General features: G+C 58.6%; 1 protein-coding gene across 7 annotated transcripts in view; it reads right to left on the bottom strand.

Annotated features, from left to right (window-relative positions):
* MINK1 (misshapen like kinase 1) overlaps positions 1 to 23,892 on the bottom strand; it is a 46,453-nt gene that overhangs the window by 5,640 nt on the left and 16,921 nt on the right. Inside the window, exons 2-27 of one of the 7 annotated variants that reach the window (XM_061590886.1) lie at positions 22,691 to 22,756; positions 15,503 to 15,559; positions 15,145 to 15,270; positions 14,796 to 14,906; positions 14,508 to 14,598; positions 13,435 to 13,565; positions 12,835 to 12,889; positions 12,288 to 12,366; positions 11,361 to 11,536; positions 11,166 to 11,235; positions 10,642 to 10,852; positions 10,361 to 10,477; positions 9,862 to 9,948; positions 9,473 to 9,670; positions 9,073 to 9,261; positions 8,213 to 8,482; positions 6,890 to 6,993; positions 6,129 to 6,290; positions 5,790 to 5,902; positions 5,029 to 5,117; positions 4,260 to 4,283; positions 3,391 to 3,563; positions 2,476 to 2,593; positions 1,540 to 1,683; positions 856 to 967; positions 79 to 237 (exon numbers count right to left, since the gene is read on the bottom strand). In XM_061590886.1, coding sequence (XP_061446870.1) covers positions 79 to 237; positions 856 to 967; positions 1,540 to 1,683; positions 2,476 to 2,593; positions 3,391 to 3,563; positions 4,260 to 4,283; positions 5,029 to 5,117; positions 5,790 to 5,902; positions 6,129 to 6,290; positions 6,890 to 6,993; positions 8,213 to 8,482; positions 9,073 to 9,261; positions 9,473 to 9,670; positions 9,862 to 9,948; positions 10,361 to 10,477; positions 10,642 to 10,852; positions 11,166 to 11,235; positions 11,361 to 11,536; positions 12,288 to 12,366; positions 12,835 to 12,889; positions 13,435 to 13,565; positions 14,508 to 14,598; positions 14,796 to 14,906; positions 15,145 to 15,270; positions 15,503 to 15,559; positions 22,691 to 22,756 — 3,232 coding nt within the window. The remainder of the gene's footprint in view (positions 1 to 78; positions 238 to 855; positions 968 to 1,539; positions 1,684 to 2,475; positions 2,594 to 3,390; positions 3,564 to 4,259; positions 4,284 to 5,028; positions 5,118 to 5,789; positions 5,903 to 6,128; positions 6,291 to 6,889; positions 6,994 to 8,212; positions 8,483 to 9,072; positions 9,262 to 9,472; positions 9,671 to 9,861; positions 9,949 to 10,360; positions 10,478 to 10,641; positions 10,853 to 11,165; positions 11,236 to 11,360; positions 11,537 to 12,287; positions 12,367 to 12,834; positions 12,890 to 13,434; positions 13,566 to 14,507; positions 14,599 to 14,795; positions 14,907 to 15,144; positions 15,271 to 15,502; positions 15,560 to 22,690; positions 22,757 to 23,892) is intronic. The other 6 variants (XM_061590889.1, XM_061590888.1, XM_061590887.1 and 3 more) reach the window with 6 other exon arrangements.

The raw sequence follows: 23,892 nt of genomic DNA, 5'->3' as shown, positions 1-23,892 counted from the left end.
GTCCCCTCGAGGTGGGGGTGGGCGCCTCGCATCCCTGCCTTCCCCCACCCAACCTGCATCCCAGATTCCTGCTCTCACCCCAGAGGGCGGCACAGAGGATCTCCGAGTTGAAGCGCTTCTTGTACTTGCGGATCTCAGGCGTGTCGCTGTGGGGCCGCGTATTCGTGGGGTTCACATTGACCACAGAGCCTTTCCTGGCTTCTAGCTGCAGCTGCTCCAACCGCCCCGGGTCAAATGCTGCCAGGGAGAGAAATCACACAGAAATCCATCACACCTTCCTGCCTTTGGAGGGCCCCATTGTAAGCTCAGCTAGGAGTCTACACTTGTCCTTAAGGCCACATGACCTGTCTCTAGTCTTTGGGATGGGGTGGGCTCTGCGACTGGATTAAACAATTAAACAGCAGGCATGCAAATCAGGAGATCAAGATACTGAAGAACTCCCTTTCGGGAGGGAGCAGCAAAGGCCTTTGGCCACAGCAGGGAAACCAAGGTTCCAGATCTCATGACTACAGTGGGCAACTAAGCAGGACCTTATAGCGGCGCAGATCTTCACAAATCTTTGGGTGAATTCATTAGGCAAAACAAGCAAATGTGAACATTTGCATAAAATGGTAGGGACTTTTTTTTGTTTTTTTAAGTGCCAAGTCCTCCTCACATCTTTTCCTACCATGACTCTGTACCCCCCCCACCCCTCCTTCTTCCAGACCCCAAGGAGGAGCAAGGTCTCCTGCATGGCGGCAGCAACAGCTACATTAACCTGCCAAACTAGTCATGCCAAGGAACACCCCCCCACACGCAGCACAGTCTCGCACACCCCAAACCGTCCCCTGCCTCCCCCCTGCCCCAATCTCTCACCTGCTATGGGAATGATGTCTCCACCTCCAGGCGAGGTCTGGCAGATGCCCAAGTCCACAAACATGGCGAAGGAGCTTTTCCCAGGGGCCTTGACCAGCCCCCGTGACTGGTACTGCAAGGGGTCGGGGGGGGGAGAAGCAGTGGGGTGAGGGGGCACCATCCCATGCCTGAAGGCGGAGGGGGAGCTCTAGCCCCAGCCTCTGCATTGGTCTCCCCCCAATCATGCTTAAGAACTAGAACTCCCCCTCCCTCCCATCACCTTTGCCCAGGAGGGCTGGCGTCGTCGAGACACAGAGCACAGTCTGCTCCTGGGGACTGACAGCTTCTTCCTCAGGGGGCCCAAGAGCAGCTCCACTCCCCAGTCCTTCCCTCCCTAGTTCCCCTCACTTGCTCACTAAAAAGAAAAGGGTGCAAATCCACCCCCAAAGACACCGTGGCTGGGTGGGTAGGTGAAAGTGCACGAGGTTCTAAGGGGGCTGCACTGGAGCACCCAAAACGCACAACAGTCTCTACAGCACCAACCTCAGGCTGGTTGCAGCTGCTCCCCTTGCACAGTGGAGGTGATAAAGCAGAGGGGAGCAACTTGGCTGAGGCCACCCAAGGAGCTGGTGGCACAGGGAGGGACCCCAGAGCCTGGCAGCCCCCTCCCTCCCTCCACGGGGGGCCTCTCTCCTCCAGACTCACATCCGTGGCCGTGTCCTTGGCAGGCGAGGAAGAGCCATTGCTGCTCTTGGCCTCCGTGGGAGAGTGGCTGGGCTGAACCACGTCTGGCAGGTTAGTGTAGCCGTTGCTGTCGCTGTGCAGGAAGCCCCGCTCCTCCTCGGGGGTCTGGAAGAGGGAGGGAGGGGGGACGAGGGGGCACAGAGTCAGGGTAGGAAGAGCCGCTTGGAGGAATGGCGCCCTCCAGCCCCCTCGGAGCTGGTGGTGGTGGTGGGCTTGAAGCCCTCAGTCAGTTCCAACATTCCTGACCTCCCTCCCCCAAACACACACACAAGTGCACATTTTGGTTGGTATGCTGAGCCTTTGTTTCCCCTTAAAAAAATGATAATAATCCAGCAAACCTCTAACCCTCACTGTGGCCAGCTGTGAAGCTGCTAAAAGCTTTGGAAGTGGACATTCCCCAATTTTTTCTGCAATGAGCCCATTTCAGCCAGCTCAAATTAGGCTCTTGATGGAATGGGCTGAAAAATCTAAACAAAACATTCCAGTGAGTACAAAGCGAGAGGCAGAGGCACCCCCAGAACGCCTGAGCAGACAGGCCTTGCCCCGCGCCATTCCTGCAACTGCAGCACCCTCCCTGAAACTCTTGAGAGCTGCTGCCAGTCAGTGCCGACAATACTGGCACTTGCTGGACCAACGGTCTGACTCAGCACAAGGGAGGTTCTTACATTCCTACACTCCAGCAGGGATGGCTTTGAGCAGCAGAGGAAGGCTGGGCGAGGTGCCTGGGCAAGTGGCTGGAGGTTGGCATCCCTTCCCCAGCTAGGAGGACTTCAGCCCCTCAGCCAAATTTCAGCAGAGAGAGCAGCAAGCAGTTCCTGCGTCTCCCAGCCTCATGATGAAGAGACTGGGGAGCCCCCCACGTGGGTGGGAGGCCAGGGTGGGGAAAGGGAGTCTCACCCGCTGCACCAGCATGGTGCCCTCGCCGTACGAACTCTCAGAGCCGCCGCTGCCACCACCTGTCAGGTCCTCCACGTCGTGCACCACCATGGTGCTCACGGAGTCCGTGTCGCCATCCCTGCGGAAGGAGCGGGAGGTCGGAAGGCGCACAGGGCATCACAAGAGGCAGAAGCCCCCTTAACAGCCCCACAGGGCAAGGAGGTGGGGGCTCTGGCCTTTGGAGCCCAACCAGGCAAGGTTCTTCTTGATAATCAAGGAAGAGCTGATGTACGCCTTGTGGAGTGGTGAGAGCAGGAGGACACAGCTATCAATAACTATGACTGTTGGCTGGTTTTACCTCCACTGTCCTCTCTGAATATCAGTTCCTTGTTGTTATGTACCTTGAACTCAATTTCGACTTATGGTGACCCTCTGAATCAGTGACCTCCAAGAGCATCTGTCATGAACCACCCTGTTATGATCTTGTAAGTTCTGGTCTGTGGCTTCCTTTATGGAATCAATCCATCTCTTGTTTGGCCTTCCTCTTTTTCTACTCCCTGCTGTGTTTCCCAACATTATTATCTTTTCTAGGGAATCATGTCTTCTCATGATGTGTCCAAAGTATGATAACCTCAGTTTCATCATTTTAGCTTCTAACGATAGTTCTGGTTGATTTTGTTCTAACACCCAGTTATTTGTCTTTGCGCAATCCATGGTATGTGCAAAGCAGAGGGCTGCTGTTGTGCGCATGCCCTGCCTGCGGGCTTCCCTTTGGGACACTGTGAGCACAGGAGGGTGCATCGGAGGGGCCCCTTTGCTCTGACCCAGCTCTGCTGCTGCCATTGCAGGGCTCTTCTGACAGCCTCCTGCATGTAGGCACGCCCAAGGGCACTGAGCTGACTTGGGTAATGCATTTAAGGTCCCCACACCCCTCACCTGGCCCCTGGGGTGTCAGAGGCAGGCTCGGAGGGCTCTCCCTCTGCTTCTTCCTCCTCCTCCTCTTCCTCCTCACTGGAGTCCATCTCCTCACTGGAGGAGGAGTAGTCCATGGCCTTCTTGAGGGGCTTGGGGGCCGCTTCCTCTGGACGCTCCTTCAGCAGCACAAAGTTCTAAGGAGGGAGAGGAACGCCGAACGGCTGCATGTTAACACCAGGCAGGGAGAGGAAGGGCAAAGATGGCGACAAGCTGCCTGAAACACCATCAAGCAAGATGGCAGGGGCGGGGGGGAGCCCCCAGAGTCTCGAGGAGGGGTGCCAAGCGGGCACACTGGGACAGGCGTAAAGACGACTGCAGAAGCCAGCACCAGCCTGCCATCCGCCCCCCCGTCCTAGCTATCGATTCCCTAAACCCGCCTCCTGCTCAACTCACCCCAAGAAGCCCCCAGATCGCCATGCTGTTGTCACCCTCTAGGGGGGGGGCAAATTGTGTGAGTCAGGAAAAGGGGAGGTGAGACTGGGACTGCTGGGTTCTTGGGCACGTTGTATGGCGGAAGCCTAAATATGCTGCTATTCAAGGCAAATATGTTGGGTGGGCAACCCTACAGGGTGAGGTGGAGGGAGAACGATGTCCTATCAGTTGCACAGCCTGCCCCCTTGTGCCATGGCCCCACACATATCCACCCAGAAGTTGAAGCCACCCCACCACCACAAGGAGCAGCAGTGGGGACAGCAGAAAGTCAAAGGGGTGAGTGTGCGTGTGTGGAGGTACCTGGTGGACACAGAGGGACAGAGATCGGGAGGGGGGAGAACCTCATAATCTCATGGCAGCAGAGACAGACAGACATCGCCAGGGAGGGAAGCACTAACCTCGCCAATTGCCCGCTTATAGCTCTGAGCCGTGCAGAGGAAAGAGCAAGGGAGGAAAGGGACGGAAGGGAGGAAGGAAGGGAAGAAGTTAGGTCACCACCACCAGGGAAATCTGCCCCTTCCCCCATCCACCACCCCCTACAAGAGTCAGCTGCCCATCCGCTCCCTCCCCCTTTCCTTGTGGAATGGCCCAGAGTCCTGGGCTTGTAGCCTTCATGGCTACAAATTTCTAGCTGGAGGAGAGAAGAGAGGAAAGCCAGGAAGGTGGCAGTGCCCTGATGGCTGGGGTGGGTGGGGCAGGACTCAATAATCCCCAGTCACCTCCCCAGGCAAAGATTTGTCCCTTTTATTTCTGAGCCCTGGAGGGAAAACGGGAACAGATTCTATTCCAAAATCATTTCAGGTACACAAGGAAGGTCACGCGCCAAGGCCTGCCCCACAAAGAGGAGACCGAACAGATGAACGAACACACACGTGACCCCGCCCCCCAGGCCAGAGGCCAGTCCTTGCTTCCCCCCCCCGTGGCAGCCCTGCCTCCCTTCCAGGCTCACCACCCCCTGCCACTCCCCTTCCTCTTCCACAATCGCTCGACACCTTCGCCCACCCAGGGCCCTCTCAGGGGAGGCCAGCGTCTTGAGTTATTCTGCAGAGTGATAGATTGAGATGGGACATGGCAGAGGTGGCAACAGCAGCAAGACTGTTGGATCTATCCCTTATATGCATAGGGACGGGGGGGGCAGGGGCCTATCCCCCGCAGAGGAGGACTCACTGCTGGCCGGCCAGGCCGGGATCGATGGTCCTCTCCCCTTGGCTTGTCTCCTTGTGGCAGGATTGGGGAGCTGTCCAGTTTGAGGGGTGCTGCGGAAGGGACACAAGAGGCAGCGTCAGAGAGAGCCGAAGCCTCCTCCCCCCGCCCCCAGGCCACTCCTGATTCCTGAGCTAGAGCCACAGCCGTGCCGCAGACAACTGCTCTGCATGGAGGATGGTCCAGGGTTTGCTCCTGATGGCGTCTCCAGGCAGGGCTGGGACAGGGGCTGGGGAGAGCAGGAGGACTCTGGAGGGTCTCCCTCAGGACAAGGCGCCTTCTGATGCTGGAGCCTCTCTGTGCCGGCCCCTTTCCGATGACAACAGGCAGGCGAGGCCACGGTTCACCCAAAGCCTCCTGCAGGGCCGACTCCGAGGCCTGCCTACGGCGGTTTCCCGTCTCTGCCTTAGGGCCTTGTCTTCTCCCAGGCCGCCTGCTGGCTCTGGGCCCACGGGCAAGTTGGGCCCCTGCTGTGGACAGGCTCCCTGACTGCCCTCTCTGCCCCTCCAGGCCTACCCCCTTAAGAGCCGCCCTGCACCCTCCACCCGTCCCAGAGAAGCTGGCCCACAAGGCTCCAGCGAAGAGTGGGGACGGGCCCCTGGGAGAGGGCTCCTGTGGGGAAGCACACAGGCTTGGGCCAGTATGGCAGAGGAAGCCAAGTTCCCAAGCAAATGGGGCGGCACCTTCCCCCTCAGCAGCCCTGGATGACCCAGCCAGCCCCGCACCTCCTCCACGGTTACGCTCCAGAGAACCGGCCTGGGGCAGGTTGGCTCCTCCAGCTTGCAGCAAACTGTCTGCACGCTCCCAGCCCGGATCGCTCCTCCGAAGATCGGGGTTGCTGTGAGGGGAAGAGGGAAGAACACTGCTCTGAGCCCCACCCACCTGGCAAAGGCCCTCCCTGCAAAGCACACTCATTTTGCAAGCCCACGACTCCCCCCCCCCACAGCACCAGCAGCACAGTACCCATCACCGCAGAGAACCGGAGTAGACAAAGCCACCTCGCCCGCCAGCCAGCCAGCCACCACAGCCGCGCCCGAGAGACCGCCAGTGCGTTGCTCCATTACCTACTGGCGTTTGGCACAGAAGCCAGCGGGTCCCGGGATGGGGTCCGGCCTGCAGGCTGGGAGGGGGTAGGAGGAGGAGGGGCTGGCGAAGGATCCCCCCACTTGGGGCCCCTCTCCAGCCGGCTGTGCATGTGGATATGCCACGCAGACTTGCTACGGGGTCTGTGGAGGGGAGCAGAAGACGGTCAGGGGGGTTGCCATGGGGGGAAGGGAGCGGGCTGCACCACTGTCAAAAAAAGAGCTGTCCCACCCAGAGGAGGACTGATGTGGGGATGGGGGCTATGGCAGCCCTGCAGTGCTGTACATAGACACCAATGAGCAGCCGAGTTATGGCCTCGGGGCTCTCCGCGTGTCTCCTTCCGAGGGGTCCATTCGTGCTGTCGCAAGGGAGAGCCCAGCACACTCCTCCGGCTGCAGGTTCTTCCTTGGACAACGAAAGCACCTCCCACAAGCTACCCGACTCTCTGGCTTGAGAGTTAACCAGGCTGGGAACAAGCATGCACAGCTCCTCCAAGCGGACTGCAGGGTGACTGGTGGAGGGAGAAGGCTGCCTAGGCAAGCTCTGTGGTCGATCTGGCCTTGGCATGACTGCTTTTACAGCCAAACAAAGCAGGCTCCTCCCAGGCCCACAACTCCTAGAGGAAAAGCTCCCCCAGAACCTTTTGCCTGCCATCCTGACTCTTGCGGCCCTCACAGTAACACACGAGGGTCAGCAGCCAGGCCCAGTACAAGGAGCCGGGTCAGGGCTGCAGAACCGTTACCTGGCTCGGACGGCGTGAACTGGCCTGATGCCACCACCGCTGCCACCACTCACTGCCCCGCTGGTGTTGAGCGCTGTCGCTATGGAGGACGTCCGTTGAGGAACCTGGAGGTGGTAGAAGAAAAGTGTCTTTGTATGTGGGGGGGCAGCAGCACTGGGGAGCTGCCCGTCTCCTCAGTCAGGACGAGAACCTGGCAACAGACAGACAGCAGAGAATGGGGGCGTGCAGAATTCAAGTCCCATTTTTGCTGGAGGGGATACTCTGTCTTCTTCAGTTCCTTGTTTCTGCTTTTCCTGATGGGGATGTTGCAGAGACAATACAGAGCACTTTACACAGGAATGACACCTGTGAGATGCAGACGGCAGAAGGAAACAGCAGCCTCCGCAGGACGGGCCGAGCGACCAACCTGCCCAGGCCCCCCGTGATGGCAACCCCTGGCTGGCTGGGGAAGGCAGGAGGGAAGAGAGTCTGCCTCGCCCCGTTGGGCCACTCTGGGGCCACTGAAGAAAGCCCCCTAGATGAGGAAGGAGGTGCAAGCGGAGGGGGCAGGGGGGCTGAAGCGGGTGGGTGGGTGGCGATGGCTGCAGGCGGCAGAAGCCCTTCCCTTCCAAATGGTTTCAGGGGTGGGGGGTGGAGGCGGGGGGTTCCTGGTCTGCCAAGTGGGAAGGGGGACAACTCTGCTCTTGGCCTGGTCCCAGGAAAGGCTGCAGCTTACTAGACTCCACAGCAGCAACAGTCACAGAGTTCACGCTTGCTCGGCTCAGACTTCCAAGCAAAAAGATTCTCCCCCTCATGCCTGGAGCCTCTGATTAAAATGCATGGAAGAGAGCTGGGCCAGGAGGGGGAGCAGGGGTGTGCTACTCCAAGGGCACCCACCCCTGGCCACTCTTGGCGTTTCCACTGTCACTCCAGCAAAAGAGGACCACTGGCTCTTGGACGGAGTGGCCATGCAAAACCTTCCATGCATCTCTGGGGCAGCACAGACCACCCCTGCCCAACCCTCCCCCTGTGGGTCAGACTTAAGGCAGTGGATGCCAGTCGGAAGCAAGGTGTGGCATAGAACACATCAAGGATGATGTGGGGCTGGGGAATGGGAGACAGACTACCAAAGTAAGGGCCCATTGGGGGCCGCCCAGCTAAGGAAAGGGTGCAGCCCGGGTGGAAATGGGCCTCGCTTGACTCTGGCTGGCAGGGGCCATGCTGTCTTTGCTGCTGCTGCGCCTACTTCCAGAAGGCCAGGTGTCCTTGTGCCGCCCCAGAGAGCCCAGGAGCCCTAGATCTGCCATGACAACCCCTTGCCCCACAGCCCTCTGCTGCCATTACCTTCGGGGGGGCCTCTGGATCCATTCTGACCCAGGGTCCTCGCTGCTCGGTGGTGGGCCGGGACGGCTGCGGGGCGGGCCCCTCTGAGGTGGGGTCGGAGTTCTGCCGGATCATGCCCGCTCGAGGCGGGGATGGGGCAGAGGAGGAAGAGGCGGAAGAGTCATGGACGGGGAAAGCGGCCATGTTCCTGCTGGGCTGGTCCTGGAGCGACTGGGAGCGAGGGACGGGGCCAGCGTATGGTTTGAGCGGGACACGATGGGCAAGGTGGCTCTGCGGACGGAGAGGGTGGGCAGATGCTGAAAAGGGGGTCGGGGGGGAGCTGTTCCCACTGAGCCTGGCTTCTCCTACCGACAGCTGCACCCCGCCTCAAAACCCTGCCTGTCCCACATGACTCCCTGCTAGGCGCCCTCTCTCCACCACGGTCTCCCTTCTCAAGAACCCAGGAGATCTAGCACCAGCTGACAGGAGCAGGCCAGGAAGACCTTTCCCCTGTTTGCTGCTGCTGCTGCTGCACAGGGCGGCCCTCTTGAGGGTAAGTAAAGCCTCTCATGGCTTTCTGAATTCCCCGTCCTGGCTCCTCGTAGCCCCCTCTTCCCCCACCACGCCTCTTAGATGTCCCCCTGCATATACAGCCTCAGGCCGCTACTGACAGGCCAAGGGATGGGCCCAGGCCACGCCTATCCCGCCCCTCCAGGATAAAGAGATCAAAGCACAGCCGATTGGGGGGGGGGAGGAGAAGCAGTGGCGGATGGCAATGAGTAGTGGAGGGATGACTGGCTGGCTTGGGCACAAGCCCTGCGCATGGCAGGCAGGCAGGCGATGCTCCCCGAGATTTTGGGGCTGGGGAGGGGGCTGCTCACCTTGTGCTGCCCCTCCTGGGGCTCTACGGGGCGCTGCATAGGTGGGGTCTGCGAGGCGGGGGACGAGCTGAGCGCCACGGACTCGGAGCGGGACTGGGGTGCTGCTTCTGGTCCTGTGCTGCCCCCCAGCTTGGTCTTGGCCACTGGCGAGGGAGAGTTCTGCTTGTTCATGCGCGTCCGCTCTTCTACCTGCCCACGAGGAAGTCCATGGCAGAGAGCTGTGGTGCTGCGGCCGGCCTGGGCAGTGGCTGCTTCTCAAGGCCCCCCCCCCGTTTTCTCACAGGACACCGTGGACAGCCGCCCGCTCCCCCAGCCAGAATCCAGAGGAACCTTTGTGTGCCTCTGAGCGCCTTGCTAAGAGCCTGCTGGACTTTGCACACCCCACTGCAGCAGAGCATACCTCTCGTGCCCAGGTGGGCTTGTCCGCAGGGTTGGCGTTGCGGTTGTAGTGGTAGAGGGGCTTCTTCTCCTGCTGCTGCTTGTGAAGCTGCTGCTGTTGGTGCTGCTGGAGAGACTTCAGGTAGGCGTGTTCCTGCTGGAGCTGCCGTTGGAGCCGCTCAGACTGGCGCTGTTCCTCCAGCTGCTTCCGCTTGTACTCCTGGAAAAGGAGGGCCGGGGGGCGGTCTAGTGGGGCCGACAATCTCCCGCAAGCGGCATCCCCCCATGAGGCCAGCAGCTGCACCCGTCGGTGGCACCCCGTGCTCAGGGAGAGAGCAGCGCCCACCCCAGGAGATGAGGAGGATGGGGGGCCAGCAACAGGAGCAAGAGCGGCCCTCCCCCCCTCTTTACCAACAGCAGGGCTTGCTCCTGGAGGAGTTGCTGCTGCAGAATCTCCAGCTGCCTCTGCTCCTCCTCTAACTTGTGCCTGATATATTCCTGGGGGGAGAGGAGGGGGGGGAGAGGAGGGGGGGAGAGGAGGAAGCAGCAGGTGAAGAGCGGAGAGCACACCCAAGGCAGGACCGCAGCCCAAAGAGCAGAGGGGGAGGGGCTGGGGGAGGGGCTGGGGGAGGGGCCTCCCACCACCTCACCTGGGACAGCAGCACAGCCCATCCCCCCCCTTCCTGGGCAGGAGCTGGGCAATGATTCCCTCCATCACGCAGGACGCACACCTGCTCACCTTCCCCCTTGTACCAAGGAGCCCCGGGAGGCGCGAGAGGCCCTGCTCAGAGCCAGGCTCCTGGGCATCCAGGTCCCACCTGGCGATGCTGCCTTTGGGGACTGCAGCGGGCCCCTCTGCCCACACAGCAGGCACTCCCCCAGCGTGGCCGAGGACCGCAAGCATCCCCACCTGCTCTCGCTCAGCCTGCCGCCGCTCCTCCTCTCGGCGCATGACCTGCATGTCCTCGAGGCGCCTCTGCTGCTCCTTCTCCTGCCTCTTCCGCTGCTCTCGCTCTCGGCGCTGTTGCTGGGGGTGGGAGAGATGGCCGGGGCGGGGGTCACAGGAGATCTGCCTGAGCTCTGGCAGGAGAACGGCAGGCCTGGGGGACCCCACTCCCTTCCCCAAGCCCCCCCCCCCGGGACGAGGCGCTGCTGCCCTGTCCCTCCTGGCAACTGCAGAGGGCTGCTCACCTCTTCCACACGCCGCCTCTCCTCCTTCTGCTCCTCGATGCGCCGCTGGCGCTGGTGCAAGAGGTGCTTGATGTGGGCCTCCGAGTCGCGGTGCTGGGCTGCCAGGAGCTGCTGCTGCTGCTTCAGAGCCTCCGAGTTGGTCTTGTTCTCCTGCTGCAGGCGAAGGAACTCCCTCCGCAGTGTCGACTCGCCCGGGACATTCATGATGGAGCTGGAGGGAGGACAGGCTCAGAAGGGCCGGAATCCCAAACCCCACAAGGCCCAGCACCCCTTTCCCCAACACGCCTCTGGGCGGGGAGCGGTCCAGTGGAGCTCTGCCCGGAACCATTTGGCCACGCCAGAGTTCAGCCACGGAATGAGGCTTGCCCTGCCTCACGGCACCTGCTGAGCCCACCAAGGCAGGCGGCAGGAAACAGATCCTACCCCTGGGGCGGGGGGTATCTAGCCAGGAGGGCACACGGCCTTGGACTGCCAGATGCGGGGGGTGGGCCAACACCACTGTGCCCCAATCCTCCCCCAGGTACCTGGGCTCCCCTTCCTCGCCGTGCCCGTCGTCCTCTTCCTCACTGCCGCTGTATTCGTATTCCGTCTCATCTGCCAGAAGGCAACACAGGCAGCATCAGCCAAGGGCAGTACATTGGGCTCATCATGCAGGGGCCGCCCCCCTTTCCAAAGCTGGGCTGAGGTCTGCCTCCACCCTCCCCACCCGGCACACCCACCTTTCTCTCCCCTCTTCTTGCGGGTGCGGTCAATGTGGTCTTTGAGCTGGATGCGGACCTGCCGCTCCGTGGGTTGATCCCGGACAAAGGGGAACTTGAGGAGCTGCTCCGTGGGGGGGCGGCTGGTGTAGGCCTTGATGAGGCAGTTGTCTATGAAGTCAATGAACTTCTTGGACCTGGGAGGTAGGGAGGGAGAGAAAGGACGGCTCACGCGGGCCTCAGTTGGCACTCGCTCTCTCCCTACGCAGGCAGGCAGGCAGGCAGGCAGGCAGGCAGGCAGGCAGTTCTGCAGCTGCAGCTGAGCCAAGGCAGTGAGAAGCCCCACGTCTCACTGCACCCTCCGAAAGAAGAACAAACTGCCTGCAACACCCCCAGTCTGCTAGGAAAGCACAGCCAGTTCCCCTGATGCTTCTCAGGAGGGCCTGTCCCAAGCCAAGAGCTGCCCTTCACGGGCCCCACTTGAAGAGGGCGCTCAGACAAGTTCTGCTGTTGATGTGGGGGAGGGGGCAAGCACCCACGAGCAACGGCCACCAGGCCTCCAGAGCGGCTGAAGGGCAACAGCCAAGAGGCCAAGCTGTGAACCGGGCAGCAACAGCCTCCCCGCCTCCCCCACAGCCTCAGGCAAGCCCCTTCCCCTCCCCGCCTCTGACAGCCAACGACACTGAGTCCCCGCTTCAGGTGCGAGAGCTGCGGCAAGGCAGGGCTGCTGGGATCATGGCACTTGGCTGTTATGTGAGGCAGCCCAGCCAGAGCTTGGAAAAGTTACTTTTTTTGAACTACAACTCCCATCAGCCCCAGCCAGCATGGCCACTGGATTGGGCTGATGGGAGTTGTAGTTCAAAAAAGTAACTTCCCCAAGCTCTGAGTCCAGCACCCCATCCTCCCAATCAGACCCAGTCCCTCCCCCTCCCCCCGTGGCAGACGTACCATTTCTTGGATTTCAGCTTGGGCGGTGGGTTGCGAGGGATGAGGAAGAGAGCCCGCATGGGATGCATGTCACACAGGGCTGCACGGGGGGGGGGGGGACATGGAGAAAGGGAGAGAGTTTAAGAAGCAGACCCACCCCTGACCCACCATGGCTCATGCTGTGAAGGCAAGGGAAGGCCCTGCGGAAGACCCTCCTCGTCATCCAGCCTCCTTTAAGCAGAGGCCTTTAGGCCCCAGTCACCAGCATCTGCCCTGGGACTGCTTGGGGAGGAAGGGCAGGATATATGTTCATAACACATCAGTCCCCAAGCCCCAACCACACCTTGGCCTCTTCCTGGAGAAGCCCAGGGGGCTGGACTGCCAGCCCCCCATCTGTCTGTCTGTCTGCCCTAAGCACCCTCCACCTGCTATCCCCCCCCCCAAGAACCCGGGAGCACTGGGCTACAATCCGACAGGGGAGGCACAGGATACTCATTGCCCACCCCCTCCCCAGCTTTGGCACAGCCAGCCCCACCCCTCAGCCCCAAGCACGCTTCTTGCTACTCACGCGGTGCTCCCTCGGCCATCTCAATGGCAGTGATCCCCAGGGACCAGATGTCGCTCTGCGGGGAGGAAGCAGGAAAAGGTTGGCAGAAAGGCAATGTCCTGAGACGGAGCCTCTGCCCTTTCCCGCCCTTCCACTCTCTGCCCCTCTTGGGCCTCCTTCACGGTAGTTTTCATCGTGTGCTGGAAACGCACCTCTCAACCCGAACCCTTTGACACATGAGGGGTATGTTTTAGGAGCCCCCTATTTTTGTCACTGTGGTTTGCGTTTAACTGTTTCAATGACGTGTTTTAAGTTGTTGTGACATTCTGGCACTCCACTCCCTCCAGCCAGGCCTTTTCCCTGTGGCTCAACTCCTCTCACCACATCCAACCCTTCCCAGAGCCATCCCTTGAACTTCTCAAGGTTCACCCTTAAGCCTTTGGCTGCCTGGGCTCAAGTCATTACAAAGGGTGATGGAGTGCAGGGGGTTGGACTTGATGGCCTTATAGGCCCCTTCCAACTCTACTATTCTATGATTCTATGGTGGTGGCAGCGGCAGCAGCGGCAGCAGCCTCCTCCACTAGCGAGGGAGGCCTCCCAGCTTTGCCCTTTCACACCTACCCTGTAGTCATACGTGGCATCGGGGTTCTCATCACAGGCGATCACCTCCGGCGCCATCCAGTAAGGGGTGCCGATGAATGTGTTCCGGCGCCCCACCGTGCGGTCCAGCTGGGCACTGACCCCAAAATCAACTATGGAAGAGAAGAGAGCAGGCGGGTCAGCCGGCCTCAAAGCTGGTGTGGCTTCTGAGGGCATCAGTGGGCTCTGTGGCCAAGGGGCTCCACTGCAATAGGGGCGCAGAGGCAGACCAGGAGGGAGGAAGGAGAACACACGGGAGCCCCTTGCCCTGCACCTGCTACCGAGGGGCTCAGTTCAGCTGGAGCTCTCACCCAGAACCTCTCGGCTCCTTAAGGCGATGAAGTGTTTGGGGAAAGGAAGCCAGGGGCCGCAGGATGGCCGCAAGTGCAGCTTCCTTGGCCCTCATGGTTTGAAATCAGACTGCTGACGCAGAAAGCCCCGCCTTGGGCAGAGACCAGCTGCACTGCCAAGTTCTGGTCAGAAACCAAGGAAGCCGACTGTCTTCCTCCTCCTCCTCCTCAGGACAGATTATTATCCTGAGCCACATGCCATCTGTATGCGAGCACTCTCCTTCCTCGCCACGGCTAGCCCTCCAATCCTACCCACTGAGGGCCATATAAAGAGGGGTGGGAGAACGGGCAGCAATGGAAAGCTCCCTGCCTCTGTCGTTAGAACAAGGGAAGCATTAAGTAAGTTGGTCTAGCCAATGTGGGTCTGGCTAGTCTGTGCACAGTTTTGCTCTACTTTTTCCTTCTGTAAACATTGTATTTGGCAATTCAAGCCACAAAGCCATTTTACTTTCAAATTATATTCTGGCTCTGTAGAACTGTCAAACATTTGTCAATTCCCTGTGAACTTTAGATGCCCTCAGTGGTTCTTGCTAACTCCACCAAGTAAGTAAGGTAATAGAGGGGCACTGCAATCGCCCCAGCAGCACGGAATGCCTCTGGGTAAGAGATCTCGTGCCTCGGTGCTTGTCGAGGTGTGAATAGGGACACAGGCAGGCTTGGTAACACACTGACTATGGACCATGCAACGGGCCACCTTTCACATACCCAGCTTCACCTCCGCATTCTCAGTGAGGAGGACATTCTGGCCTTTGATGTCTCGGTGGATCACTTTGTGTGCATGCAGATGGGCCAGTCCCTGGTGGGAAGAGAAGCAAAGGCAGGGCAAGGAGAAGGTCATCGTCTTCTGCTGCTGCACTAGGCCTCCAACTACTCCCAGGGGCGGGTGGGAGACAGGCAGGCAGGCCGGCCTCTGGTGTGCCTGCGCCAGATCACACCTTCCGCAGCCGTCCCCACCTTTATCCGCCTCCAGCACCCTCAGCTCTGCCCACGTACCCTGAGGATCTCCCGGCAGATGTAGGCAATGCAGTCCTCCTTGAGAGCATTTCCTTTGGTGTTCTTCACCAGGTCTGTCACTGAACCTGCGCCGCAGAACTCCATCACCAGCTGGGAGAAGAGAAAGGCCCAGGTTGAAAGGGCAGAGGGGAGGAGGGGGAGGGAACACTCTGTGCCACACCCTCTCTTCCCAAAGATTTTAAAGCCTGTCTTGACCAGCCTCCCAAAGATACCTCCCTCAGGGGGCTCCTCCAGGGGCCAGCTGCAGCCCTACAAGTAGTGGGCCTGTGCCCAGGAGAGCCCCTCCCCACCCAACCCCACAACCTGAGCCTCCCGTCCTCCTCCTCACCCAGAGCTGGTCGTCGTTCCCAGGGGGGCTTTTCTTAATGAATGCCCCGTAGTAAGTGGCGATGTTGCGGTGGTGAGAGTACTTCTTCAGCATGTTGATTTCCTGCTTGATCTCTTCCTCTTCGTCCTTTTGAGGAGGGGGACACCGGGGGTCAGAGGTCACAGCAACCCACAGCCCTCATTCAGAATTGTCTCAAGAAAGGCAGCCCTTGACGGTGGCTGGCAGGGTACACGTGGTGGGCATGCCTGCCCCTCTGGCCCCATCAACACTCCTAGGCCCCAGGCCCTTCCCTTCCACACCATGGCCACCCAAGGACCACCACTCCCCCCACCCCCTTGCCCTGTGCCACGCACCCTACCTCCGTGACATCCATAACTTTGATGGCAGCCAACTGCCCCGTCTTGACATGGCGGCCCTGTGAAGGAGGAGGAGGAAAGGAGAGCAATGTCAAAATGGCCTAGGTCTTCCTGCCCCCGCTCCCCCCAACTTCCTTGGCACTCTGGGCTGACCTGCAGTTAGGACTGTGCCTGGCCTCACACATGCCCTCCCTCAGGTGGAAGCCTACATTTGGCCCCATTCCAGTTTAAGCCTTTCCTGCGCCTTCATTTAACAGGACAATCTACCAGGGGAATATCAGCCCAAACTCATCACCCTGCGGCTGTGTTAAGGCCCTCCTTCAGGAGGGATGAGATGAGATGGAGGAAATGGCCTTTCCCGTCAGAAGCCGCACTGCCCAGTCTATGGAAGTCCTTTCTTCCCTCCAGAGGCTCACCAGCCCTCGCCCACGGTGGCAACGCTGCTAGCCTGGCACCTTAATCTGGTGAACATTCCAAGAATTAAAAGCTATATCTCTTGTTCCATTGCTGTGTTTATGTTTTGGTGTAGCTGAATGTACATTGCCGGGAAGTTCTGAATCTTGGTTTTGGTGCTTGCTTCCAACACCCAGGGGCCTTGAAGAGCAGGCGGAAAAGCAAGGAGGGAGGCACCCCAAAATACCACAAAGAAAAACAAGGAGAGGGGAACCCTCAAGGTGCCTTGCCAGTGAAAAGCCCGAAGTGGAAGCAAAGGTGTTTTGGGTGGAAGGAGCCCTTTATCAAGGGCAATCTGTAAAAGCATCCTTATACACAGCATTAAAATCAATTGTCAGTCATACCATGATTAATATATTTATACATTAATCTATTAAAAATGAACAATTCCGTGCTATACTAAACACTATACTATACTAAACAGCAAAAGCTCTAAGAAATAAGGAAAACAGGGACAACTGAGATGGAACTCTTAACTTAACCTAAAAACTTAACATATGAATACATGACACCAAAATGGAAAATTCCAACTCAACTTCTCTCCCGAAAAATGAACCCGAAGCAAGCAAAAGGGACAAACAAACGCAAAGGTGAAATACCTATTGCCTTGCACACATGCGTATCAAAACAATGCCTCAGACTTAGTATGCTGAATGAGACTGGCTCTGGGGGAAGAACAACTCAAAACACTGAAAATGATGATAATTAGAATTGGCAAACAGCCAAACACCTTGCAGAGCTGTCTCTATTACAAATGCACCAAAAGCAGTAAAAGGAATCCGCCTGCATAGTGCAAATGCCACACAGCTGTCTCACTGGTGTACAGACACAAGATGTTGGGAGACAGCTGGCTCTGGGATACAGGGAGAAGGCCAAGAGCACAGGAAGTGTGCAAACTTTTCCCCTTATTTATTATGTTATGTTAATGCTTATTTATACCCCGCCTTTCGGCCAAACAGCCCTCAAGGCAGCTTACAGAAAAGTAAACAGAAATATACAAATACATCAACAAGGCAAAGAGCTTTTACAGCCAGTGTTTGGTATAGCATGGAATTGTTCATTTTTAATAGATTAACTTACAAATCACGGTACGACTGACAATTGATTTTAATGCTGTGTATATGTGGGCCAGTGTGGTGTAGTGGTTAAGGTGCTGGACTACGACCTGGGAGACCAGGGTTCGAATCCCCACACAGCCATGAAGCTCCCTGGGTGCCCTTGGGCCAGTCACTGCCTCTCAGCCTCATGAAAGCCCTCTTCATAGGGTCGCCATAAGTCGGAATCGACTTGAAGGCAGGACATTTACGTTTGTTTACGTATCCTTTTACAGACTGCCCTTGATAAATGTTTGCGGCCTTGAAGAGCAGCCCCCTCCCCTCAAGACTCACATCTGGCCCTCTGAATGAACGGCATCATCTCCCACATTGAGGTATTTTGGGGACCCGCAAGGAGGAGGCAAGCCACGCCACGGGGGGAGTGCGGTTCATGACAATGGCTGCTAATCCAAAGAGGCGGCCAGGATGATATTGGGCTGACCCCTCTGTGGATGCCTCTCAGTGGGTTTTAGATTGCAAGTGTGGGGGGGAACCCTAGAGACCTGTTTGGTTCTGGCTGGGTGACTGCTGAAGACACCGTGCACACGGATGGTGGGCACTGAACCCACCCCACTCCTCCCATGGGGGAACCTGCCTCACTTGTGCTGCAGACCCGGCAGAGGGAGCCAGAGGCGACCTCTCCAAGCAACGCCCCTCCCACATCAGTTCACCCAGAGAGAAGTGACCCACACTCTGGCCTAGAGAAATGAGCAGCTCCGGCGAGCATTTCAAGGCAGCCGTGTTGAGCCTCTTGGTCCCTCACAAGGCTCTCCTCCACCCCTCCCCACACTCCAAACGAAGCACCCAACCCCGCCCCCCCAGTCCAGCTCCCTTTCCTTCAGTTACATCAGCCAGGAGCTCATGGACTTCAGGAGGGAAGCTGGTGATCAGGAAACGAAAGCAACTCTGAACCAGGTCTGCTCTGCCTTCCAAGAGTGCACCTGGATCACAGACCCCTCCCACTCCAAAGCAGAGACGCCCACAAGGAGGAGGGCGCCGGTGGGGTCTGTGATCCATGTGCACTTTCGGAAGGCAGAGCAGACCTGGTTCAGGGTTGCTTGCCCAGAGAGCTCCAAGACTGTGAGCTCTCCCTCCCCCTCCCCCAGCTTGGCAGCTGCAGGGACGAAGCATGTGTGTGTGTGGGGGGGCAAATTGGCAGGCAGAGTGCAAGTTGTAACCAGTGGGGGGGGTGAATGGTGCAAGGTGAGCCAGAGCGGGGCAAGTGCTGGTGGGCAGAGCGTCCCGCTGGGTCTGGGGCAACCCAGCTCCAAATCCCACACCCAGCCATAAAGTTCAAGGGTAACCTCAGGAATGCTTTGATTTGGATTCCAGCACTGAGAAGCAGGTTGGACTTGATGGCCTTATAGGCCCCTTCCAACTCTTCTATGATTCTATGAACCTGGAGCCAGTTAAGGGCCTCTGTTGGCTGTTCAGAGGATGATGTGGGGGGGGGGGAGAGGAGAAAAACTTGCACGCCAGAAACAGAGGAAGCCTCCTCAGACCAGGCCAGACCACTGGGGTCCACCAAGCTCATCTTGGGGCTGTCCTGCACGCAGAGCGGGTGCCCTGCCCTGAGGGAGCAGGTAGGGCAAGACTGCAGAGAATGCACAAGGAGCACCTGGCCGGATGGCTCTCGGGGGGGGGGGGAGTCAGGGAGAAAAGGCTGCAGTCTGCCTTCCCTGTGCATGTGTGTGTGCGTATTAGGGTGCAGGGGGACTGTATTGACCCCCCCCAAGACCTCGTCCATCAGTGGGCAACTGTTGGGAGAAGTCAGAGCCATCTCACTCGCGCAGAACAGAAGAGCCCATGAAGTCAGATTCCGCTGCCCCCCCAACTGCCTGCCCCAGTCAGCCTCACGCAGAGAGGCACCAGGAGCACTCCTCTGCCGCTCCAGCAGCAGCAGAAAGGGAAGAAGGCATTTCCCCCCTCTGTTGTTCCTCTCACTGCTCTCCCAGGACCTTTCATCGCAGGGGTGTCCCCCCCTGCCCCACCAAGCCTTCCCCACTTTCTTGCCTCCTCCCAGGCCCACCCAGCCCCTCAGGCGTCTCCGCATCATCAAGTGGCTATTCTAGCACTGGCGGAGGGGGGAAGGACAGAGCGCTGTGAGGCATTTCTGCAAAGTCCCCCCCCCGTCTTGCCCTCGGCCATGTGCTGGCATTGTCTACGATGCCATACAGCCCAGCGTGGGCAGCTGTCGCCTGGCAACCACCTTCCTCTCTCTTTCAAGCGGCAGCCGCAGCCGCACTGGAAAGCAAAGCCTCGCCTCCCCCATTGCTGCACGAACAAAACGATCTGGTACACCTCGGCTCTGTGCCTCCTGGGCGGGGATGATGGCAGGGATGCGGGGAAGGGGGGGCGAGAGGGAGAGAGAGAAGAGGAGGTCATTCCACAACAGCCTCTTCTGGCCTGCTGCCCCTCCACCTGCCCCCAAAGGGCCACAGCAGCACCACAAGCAGCCAGGTCTCCTCTGCTCTGCTCTGCGAAAGGCTCTTCTTGCTTGCTGCATTTGGCCCTCCCACGTTCCAGGGCACGGAGGAAGGGGGGAATGGCGGGCGCGCCTCTCTTGCCTCACCCCACAGCCCCCACTGACGCCATGAAGGGTGCAAGCAAGGCTGCCTGGCCACCCACCTGGCCCTTTGCACCTTTGATCTGGGAGAACTGAGGTGTCGATTTAAAAGAAGCCCCAGGCAGCCCCAGTACAGTGAGGAGGAGGGCGAAGGAGCCCTTCTCCTAAATTGGCTGGGACAAGAGCGGGTCAGTGAGGAAAGCTTTAAGAAAGGGCAGAGGACACCGAAGGGGAAGGCGCCCTCCCTCCCTCTGCCTGGAGGGAGCAGACGGGGGGGGGGATCTGTGGCAGGACAGAAACAGGGAGAGGGGAAGGCAGGCCTGCCCGCTCGTTCACAGCAGGGCGTCACTGATTCTCACTGCAGGGGCTAAAGAACACCAGAAGAGCCTTGAAGCAGCGGTGGAGAGAGACCACAGCCACTGGGACCCGTGGCTCGTGGCTATTGAGAGCCGTATCCTGCAACTGCTGGGCTTTCCTGTTTCAAAGCGCTGAGGGGGGTCAGAAGGAGGGAGGAGTATAAGAGAACGTGTGTGTGTGTGTGTGTGTGTGTGTGTGTGAGTGTGAGAGAGAGAGAGAGAGAGAGAGAGAGAGAGAGAGAGAGAGCGCACACATCTTATGGCACAAAGGACAAGGGCTCTCCCAGAGGCACCCTGTGGAGATCACCACTGTGGCCGACTTCTTTGCAATGTGCCTGGAGGATGGGAAGGGAGAACATCTTCCAGCAATGCTGGGCCTGTTTGCTTCCGACAGCCTGACTGAAACCACCCCGCCCTCCAAAAAGAGGAAAAGCTGTGCCAAGACCAGCTAGGCCCACTTTCAACTGTCAGGCATGTTGCTCAAGGGGGAAGGCTCGTCAAGGTGGGAAATGAGGGGTGGGACAGGCTCCCTCCCGCCACTCACACACCTCCCTCCCGCATTATTGAGGGGAGGGGGCTGGGAGACGAGCGGCCGTTCTGCTCTACCCAGCTGGGAGGTGAGCTCATGCTATTTTTACACGGGAGACTGGGGCGTTCATATTAAAAAAATGGAACTGAATTCCAGAAATGGAGTGGGGGGTGGTTGCAGAGGAAAAAAGCCACGTCCACGCGCACACGCAGTTGGTTCCCATAGGAACACCCACAGAACTGCAGGGACAGCAAGGCTGCATGGCTCAGATGAGAAGCTCTGAAGGCGCCCCCAGCCAGCCTGGAAAACAGGCCGCTATCTTTCCCCACCAGGCCCAGCTCTTGGGGGCTGTTCAGCAGTGCAGGGAAAGCACTCTGCATGAGCTCTGAAGCACTCTCACTACTTCCTGATCTTGGGTCGCAATACAGGACTGAAGCCTGAGATCCCTTCTATGCTGCTTTGGATCTGCTCTCTAGTAAAGTCGATTGCAGAAGTATCCTGGGGGAGAGGAGGGGAGAGAAGAGTGGGTCGGGGGGGGGACCAAGAGGCCCTTTCACATCCTTTCCACTTGGGTTCTGTGAGAATTCAGTGGGCCAAGTCCTAAGCGCCATGGTGCAAAGAGGGAAGAATGTGGCCTGCCATGACTCTGCCCCTGGGGGGTCACAAGCTCTCTGCCTCTAAGGCAGCAGCACTGGGGGGAGGAAGGGCTTGGCAGGTGGGCGCAAGGGAGTCTGGGCTCGTGCCACTGTCTCTTGCAAGGGTCACTCCCCCCTTCCTCCCCCCATACTTTGAAAGAGACGCTGTAGGCCAGAGCATCCCAGACACTGGTGTGCACGCGTGTGTTACGCAGGACCTTCCAGCTACTGGCAGCGGGTGGTCCTTGAGCCCCACCTGGAGGCTGTTGCTACGGCACCAATTAAGTATGCAATATGTGCAGGCAGCCGCAAATCTTTGCTTCGTTTCCGTGATTTATGCACCAGGCCAGAGGATTTGCCTTTGGACATCAGCTGCCCAGGGGGGTCGGAGTGACGGAGGGCTTGGGTTTCCTCCACCTCCACCTCCACCTCCACCTCCACCACCACGGGCTGTGGGGCTTTCTTTTTGCTGCAGTGCTAATTCAGGACTCTGCAGAGCCTCTCACACACACTGGAGTCGCCCCTGGGCCAGGCTGCGCCGGGCTGGCAGAGCAAGAGGCAAATGAGCACGGAGGAAAGGGGGTGCAGCTGCAGCCAGGGGATGGCCACCCATCCGGGCAAACCGCCCATGGGGCTGCCGGCTCTCCAGTGCCAACGCAGCTCCTTCCCCTAGCAAACTGCAGCAGCAGAGCTGGAGAGAGAAAGGACTGGCACCGGCACCAGGGAGCCCAGGCCTCTCTGCCTGCCTGGAGGAGAGGAAGGCACGAGCTGGGGCGAGGGCCAAGCTAAGGCAGCCGCTCTGTGCCAGGACTCTTCCTGGAACACCAGCTGGTCCAAGTGGGCAACAAGAAGGGCATCCTGGGACTGTGGTGTGCACGTGCACACACGCTCTGATTTCTGGGGCATGGCTTCATCCAGGGCAGAAGGGGGAAGCAGGAGAGTGAAACCAGGAAATGGATCCCATGGGAGAGGTACACCGCTGGGCCAGTGGCCTGGCCCTCCCTCCTCCTCCTCCTCCACCGACCCTACGATCAAAAACTGCTCCACCAAGCAAAAGGGCCCTGCCCCTCCCTCCCTCCCTCCCTCCCCAACCCTGAAAGGAGAGATCGAGGGGCGGCTGCCATCCCAGTGGGGCAGACTCTCCTCCTACTCCAGCCCCTCCCGCTCCGTGAACCTGCCCAACCCCTTTTGAAGCCATCCCATCCCTGCTCTGTGGCCATCGCTACATCTTGGGGCAGCAAATGAGACAAATTCAGGAGGAGATGCAGCGCCCTCACCCTGCAGCCCAGGGAGCTTCACCTGGCCCCAGGGAAAGAGCCCTGAATCCTCCAAGTCTGCTTTTTAACCCTCTGGAGGTTGCTTTTCTACTGCTTGGTACCGACTTTCATCCTACTGACCAATATAGATATATATGGCGGTGTTTTAAGGCTGAATTTGTTTTCCTGCTTTCTGTAAGCAGTTCACAGGCAGCGTGTAAATCAAATCAGCAAAAGATCTCCAAGGTGAATGAAGCCTTGCAGTGGGTGGGCAGGGCAAATGAGTCAGCCACACACTCACCTTGTACACCTGTCCGTACGTCCCATTGCCGACCACCTCCACCAGTTCAAATATGCCAGCAGGGTCCTGCAGAGGAGAGACAAACGCATGGATTAAGATTCCTCCAGACAGCAGCAGAATCGGACCATGGCTTGGGGGTTTGCAGGCTGTGGAGGTGGGCTACGGGCCCCCCGAGGGCAAGACCACCGAGGACTACAGGCACCAGCGCTGCATTTGCTAAGGGTACCCAAACTAGACAGGGGGCCCAGAGGGGGTCCCGGCACTCACACGCTCCCTAGCTGCACACTTAGAGGGAGAAACACTCCCACCTTCTCCCCCCTTTTCAAAGTGTGTACGTTCATTGAAATTTTTCAAAAAGACCTAACGATGGATCCTGCATGACAGACACAGAAAGAGAAGAGATCTTGGGGAGGAGAACAGCAGAAGGCACACCTGTGTCGCTTATCAAACGCAACACTATCCAGCTTGCTTACATGGCGTGCCTATCCGTAACGTGGACACTTCCTTCCCAAGTGAGTTGTGTGCTAATCCTGAGAAGGGTCTCCCAGGCACCTTGGAAAGAGAAGGGAACCTGGATCCTGGTTCTCCTACGGAACCAGGAACTGTGCAAAGAAGACTTCTTCTTGCCCAAGGCTGGAACTCATGAGGAATATTTGCACACATTTAAGTTAACCTGCAGGCTGTATTAGACCTCCACCCTCTGCCCCACACACTCTCTCTCTCTGGAACAGCCTGACTGACATTATTTCAGGGTGTGTGTGTGATGCAGTGCTGATTCCAGTGGCAGGATGAGGTGCTGGGGCCCAACAAGACTCCTCCTGGATGTTACATTCTCCAGCTGGGGAACTGAGCCTCCTCAACCCAGCTCAGTGGGAAAGAGAGGGGTTTTGAGGGGAGGGGCTGGTGATGGCAAAACGAAAGCCTGCGCACGCTCACAGGCTGAGCTATGAAACCCAAAGGGCTTGGTCAAAGGGTGCGCCGTGGAAACGGAATGTCGTAAGAGGAGCCTGCTGGATCACGCCAAAGGGGCCCCATCATCGAGTCCAGCACCCTGTTCTCACAGTGACCAACCAGATGTCTCCCAAGCAAAAGGCCCCCAAGCAAGACTTGAGTGCAACAGCAATTTCCCCCTCCCGTGGTCTCCACCCACAGAAAACCTTTGCGAACATTCTCAATCAGCCTTTGCCAGCAGCTGCAGCACT

The sequence above is a fragment of the Rhineura floridana genome, chromosome 11, assembly GCF_030035675.1.
Source record: "Rhineura floridana isolate rRhiFlo1 chromosome 11, rRhiFlo1.hap2, whole genome shotgun sequence".
NCBI classification, from domain to species: Eukaryota; Metazoa; Chordata; class Lepidosauria; order Squamata; family Rhineuridae; genus Rhineura; species Rhineura floridana.
Note: the sequence above shows the minus strand (reverse complement) of the source record. Positions and strands in the feature narration are given on the sequence as shown.